This window comes from Procambarus clarkii, chromosome 60 (genome assembly GCF_040958095.1).
Source record: "Procambarus clarkii isolate CNS0578487 chromosome 60, FALCON_Pclarkii_2.0, whole genome shotgun sequence".
Lineage (NCBI taxonomy): Eukaryota > Metazoa > Arthropoda > Malacostraca > Decapoda > Cambaridae > Procambarus > Procambarus clarkii.
Window position 1 is genome coordinate 5,108,251 of NC_091209.1, and position 5,612 is coordinate 5,113,862.

Sequence of the window (5,612 nt, forward strand, 5' to 3'; positions counted from 1 at the left end):
CCTGGTGTAGTGTCAGGCACTCTGGTGTAGTGAGACACACTGGTGTAGTGAGACACTCTGGTGTAGTGTGAGGCACTCTGGTGTAGTGTGAGGCACTCTGGTGTAGTGTGAGGCACTCAGGTGTAGTGTGAGGCACTCTGGTGTAGTGTGAGGCACTCTGGTGTAGTGTGAGGCACTCTGGTGTAGTGTGAGGCACTCTGGTGTAGTGTGAGGCACTCTGGTGTAGTGTGAGGCACTCTGGTGTAGTGTGAGGCACTCTGGTGTAGAGAGGCACTCTGGTGTAGTGAGACACTCTGGTGTAGTGTGAGGCACTCTGGTATAGTGAGGCACTCTGTTGTAGTGAGGCACTCTGGTGTAGTGAGACACTCTGGTGTAGTGTCAGGCACTCTGGTGTAGTGAGGCACTCTGGTGTAGTGAAGCACTCTGGTGTTGTGTGAGGCACTCTGGTGTAGAGAGGCACTCTGGTCTAGTGAGACACTCTGGTGTAGTGTGAGGCACTCTGGTGTAGTGAGGCACTCTGGTGTAGTGAGACACTCTGGTGTAGTGTCAGGCACTCTGGTGTAGTGAGGCACTCTGGTGTAGTGAGACACTCTGGTGTAGTGAGGCACACTTACTCTTTTACTCCCTACTTACTGACAACTGTGACGATCACTGGTCTGAGAACACGGTGCACAGTAACTAAAAAATCCCAAGTTACTGATGACTGTGTGAAGACCATTGGATTTGGAACACAGTAGCTAGGTGATCCTTACTGGTGACTGTGTTACGACCAATTACGTCATAACACAGTATATAGTAGATAATTGATCCCCACTTAATTAAGGTTTTTATTTTTCTTTGAATTATTTTTAAAAAATTTTATACAAAAGTAACAATTGATTTTAAAGAGAATTTAAATTGTCTTAAAAACTTCACATACTTAAAATAAGTAACCCAATGTTCAAAAAATCAATATATTTTTTAAGATATTATAATTAAAAACATATTAATGCTATTTATTTGCTTGTCTTACTCACTCCGAAGGTAGGCAGTAGTGTTTTTTCATACGTGTTTTGAAAATGACTTTGATATTCTCAATATATTGTGTTCAGTCATTGTTTCGAGAGAAGTGCGATGCTGGATGATGACCATTTGTTGATGGGTCATGACTATAGGCGCACCCTTTCTCTCCTCTTCTAAACCTTCTTTCTTTTTATACACGACGACCACTAGGAAGCCTCGTGATGGTGCGAGTCACCAAACTTTTGTGGGTTGCAACCATATGGGTCTCAGAACACGGTACACAGTAGTTAAGTGATCCCTACTTAATTACGACTGTGACGACCAGTGGGCCTCAGAATACGGTGTACAGTAGCTAAGTGATCCTCACTGACGACTGTGACGACCACTGGCTTCAGAACATGGTGCACAGTATGCAAGTGATCCCCACTAACCAACAACTGTGACGACCAGTGGCCTCAAAACACGGTGCACAGTAGCCAAGTGATCCCCACTTACTGACGAGTACTGGGCTCAGAAAGTTGTACACAGCAGCTAATTAAACATACCGACTACTGTGATCTCATTTTTATATATATGTATTACCCGCAGTAAGCATAAGCATTAAAGTTTACATATAATTTTTTAAACTTTCTTATAATTTTCTTACATTAATTTTTATATAAAACTGACATAGGAATTTAAGATATTTTAAAGTTTCTTCAAGAATATTTCACAAATTTATATACCACTTTGAATTTGTATATGAATTAATATTTTGCAAAAAAATTGATTGCAATTAAGATGATATAAATTCTATTTATTTGATTGCTCTCCTTTATTCAGGAGATACACAGTAGTGTTTTTTTATATCTTTAACGGGTGACTAAAATATTCATAATATATTGTGTTCAGTCATTGTTTCGAGAGAAGTGCTATGCTGGAAGATGACCATTTGTTGATGGGTCATGACTATAGGCGCACCCTTTCTCTCCTCTTCTAAACCTTCTTTCTCTTTATACACGACGACCACTAGGAAGCCTCGTGATGGTGCGAGTCACCGAACTCCTGTGGGTTGCAACCATACTGGTCTCAGAACACGGTACACAGTAGCTAAGTGATCCGTAGTTACTGACGACTGTGACGATCAGTGGCCCAGAAATAGGTGCACAGTAGCTAAGTGATCCCCAATTACTGACGACTGTGACGACCACTAGCCTCAGAACAAATCAAATCAAATGTTTATTCAGGTAAAGTGCATTCATACAAGGTGAGAGAAATTCAAGAACGAACTGACAATAAATCTTCAACCCAGGAAAGCCACCCAGCACCTCTTCCTCTCAAATCTTCAGGGACCATTGTACTAGTCCCCGACCCTTCAAACCCATTGTCGGATGATGCTCCAGCTCCTGGTCCGGTCTCGGACATTACTGTGAACGTTACTGAACCTACTGCAGCTGTAACACCTGCTCCTGTTACGGCAGCAACCCAGAAGCCGACGACTTCTTATCCACCATCTCCTGCTACATCTCCACCCACAGTACATACATCCACTGAACCTTCTACACCTGCAATAAGTCCTGCTGTTGCTACTAAACCATCGGGAGCTTTACTTCCACGACCCACATCTCCTGGTATGTACTCATCTGACTCAGCAGATGAGGATGTCTCTGTGGGAACGCCACCTCCACCTTCACGGAAATATCACTTCTCAGCTGCCGATTTCCTTCACGACACTACACCAACAACCTCCAATGACAGCACAACAATGTCAACACGAAGTCGGACCGCCAAGAAGAACAAGCAGAAGACGAAGACCAAAGATCAGAGTTTGCTGCAACCATCAAGAAAGAAGTAAACCAATGACGTAATCAACCTTCAACTACCATCAACTGCCAGCTGCTTGGGAGCCTGGACCCTGTGTGTACTGCAAATGACGCCCCACTCAACCCTACTTCACTCAACTCAAGTTCAAACCCGCGGTGGTTGGGCCACCGATCATTCATCTCCCCTCTTCACCTCGTCTCCAGTTCCTCGCTCAAGATTTCTGCATCGTCGCCCTGTTCTTCCAACCCCTGCTTGCCAGCTCTTTGGACATTTTTACTTTACTTTACAAGGTGAGATACAAACATTGATGGATTTATAGATAGAGCTAGTACATACAATGCCTAAAGCCACTTTTATGCAAGCGTTTCGGGCAGGGGGACGGCTTAGCTACACAGTAGCAAGGTGATCCCCACTTACTGACGACTGTGAAGACCAGTGGCCTCAGAACACGGTACACAGTAGCTAAGTGATCCGTACTTACGACTGTGTGACGACCATTGGTCCAGTGAGGCGCTCGGGTGCAGCAAGGCACTCTGGTCCAGTGAGGCGTTCTGGTCCAGTGAGGCGCTCTGGTGCAGCGAGGCGCTCTGGTCCAGTGAGGCGCTCTGGTGCAGCGAGGCGCTCTGATCCAGTGAGGCGCTCGGGTGAAGCGAGGCGCTCTGGTCCAGTGAGGCGCTCGGGTGCAGCGAGGCCGCTCTGGTCCAGTGAGGCGCTCTGGTGCAGCGAATCGCTCTGGTCCAGTGAGGCGCTCGGGTGCAGCGAGGCGCTCTGGTCCAGTGACTCGCTCTGGTGCAGCGAGGCGCTCTGGTCCAGTGAGGCGCTCGGGTGCAGCGAGGCGCTCTGGTCAGTGAGGGGCTCTGGTACAGCGAGGCGCTCTGGTCCAGTGAGGCGCTCTGGTCCAGTGAGGCGCTCGGGTTTGTAGCGAGGCACTCAGGTGCAGCGAGGCGCTCTGGTCCAGTGAGGCGCTCGGGCGCAGCGAGGCGCTCTGGTCCAGTGAGGTGCTCTGGTGCAGCGAGGCGCTCTGGTCCAGTGAGGCGCTCTGGTTGCAGCGAGGCGCTCTGGTCCAGTGAGGCGCTCTGGTCCAGTGAGGCGCTCGGGTGCAGCGAGGCGCTCTGGTCCACTGAGGCCCGCTCTAGTCCAGTGAGGCGCTCTGGTGCAGCGAGGCGCTCTGGTGCATCGAGGCGCTCTGGTCCAGTGAGGCGCTCGGGTGCAGCGAGGCGCTCTGGTCCAGCGAGGCGCTCTGGTCCAGTGAGGCGCTCTGGTCCAGTGAGGCGCTCGGGTGTAGCAAAGCACTCTGGTGTAGTAAGGCACACTTAATTGTTTAGTCCCAACTTACTGACAACTGTGTTGACCACTGGCCTGAGAACACGGTGCACAGTAGCTAAATAATCCCAATTTACTGATGACTGTGTGAAGGACTATTGGCTTCGGAACACGGTGCACAGTAGCTAGGTGATCCCTGATGATCACCTAGCTAAGTCATCATAGTAACTGATGACTATGTGACCTTAGAATACAGTGCACAGTAGCTAATTGATCCCCACTTAATGATGACTACTGGGCTCAGAACTTGGTACACAGTAGCTAATTAAACATACCGACTACTGTGATCTCAGCTCAGAGTAGCCAAGCCACCAATTACTTATGATGAAGAATGAATTCACGTATATATCTTTTATAATTATTAGATATTCTACTAAAAAGTTTTACAAATAATACTTATGACAAATATATTTATTAACGTCTACTTATAATTTTGTTAAATTTTTCTTATAATTTTGTTATTTGCTTATTATACAAAACTGACATAAGTATTTAAGATATTTTAAAGTTTCTTTAAGAATTATACACAACTTTATATAATACTTTTAATTTTTATATGAATTAATATTTTGTTTAAAAATTAATTGCAATTAAGATGATATAAATGCTATTTATATGATTGCCATAATTTACTCAGGAGATACACACTAGTTTTTTTCTTTATCTTTAAACGGTTACTAAAATATTCATAATATATTGTGATCATTCATTGTTTGAAGAGAAGTGCGATGTTGGAAGATGACCATTTGTTGATGGGTCATGACTATAGGCGCACCCTTTCTCTCCTCTTCTAAACCTTCTTTCTCTTTATACACGACGACCACTAGGAAGCCTCGTTATGGTGCGACGTCAACAAACTTTTGTGGGTTGCAACCACACTGTATTGAGAAAACGGTACACAGTAGTTAAGTGATCCCTACTTAATTACGACTGCGACGACCAGTAGCCTCAAAACACGGTGCACAATATCTAAGTGACCCCAACTAACCAACAACTGTGACGACCAGTGGCCTCAAAACACGGTACACAGTAGCTAAGTGATCCCCACTTACTGACAACTGTGACGACCAGTGGCCCCAAAACAAGATACACAGTAGCCAAATGATCCCCACCTACTGACAACAGTGACGCCCACTGGCTTCAGAACACGGTACACAGTAGCTAAGTGATCCCCACTTAATGATGACTACTATGCTCAGAGAGTGGTACACAGTAGCTAATTACACATAGCGACGACGGTGATCTCAGTTCAAACTAGCCAAGCAATCAACAACTACTGATGAGCAATAATTAATTCCTGTATTTAAACTTTATAATTATTATGTATTATCTTAAAAAGATTTTTGATGATTATTATTAAGTGTAAATGGACATGCAATTTTATTAATTAATGTTTTTTTTCTGAGAATTATTTTACAAATTTTTATACAAAAGTAACAGTTGATTTTACAGGAAATCTACAAATTTTCTAAAAACTGTAAATT

The 5,612-nt window shown here is 44.8% G+C and overlaps 1 protein-coding gene across 1 annotated transcript; it reads left to right on the top strand.

Annotated features, from left to right (window-relative positions):
• The first annotated feature begins 2,025 nt into the window (after window positions 1-2,025).
• On the top strand, window positions 2,026-2,836 carry LOC138353828 (anti-sigma-I factor RsgI2-like). The gene is made up of 2 exons (XM_069307242.1): window positions 2,026-2,080; window positions 2,229-2,836. Exons 1-2 carry the CDS (start codon window positions 2,026-2,028, stop codon window positions 2,834-2,836), a joined length of 663 nt encoding a protein of 220 aa, XP_069163343.1.
• The last annotated feature ends 2,776 nt before the right edge of the window (window positions 2,837-5,612 follow it).

Coding starts and splice junctions, on each gene's coding strand:
- LOC138353828 (XM_069307242.1), top strand. CDS start 2,026: ATGGTGCGAGTCACCGAACTCCTGTGGGTTGCAACCATACTGGTCTCA. Junction 2,081..2,228: donor CATACTGGTCTCAGAACACG/GTACACAGTAGC, acceptor ATGTTTATTCAG/GTAAAGTGCATTCATACAAG.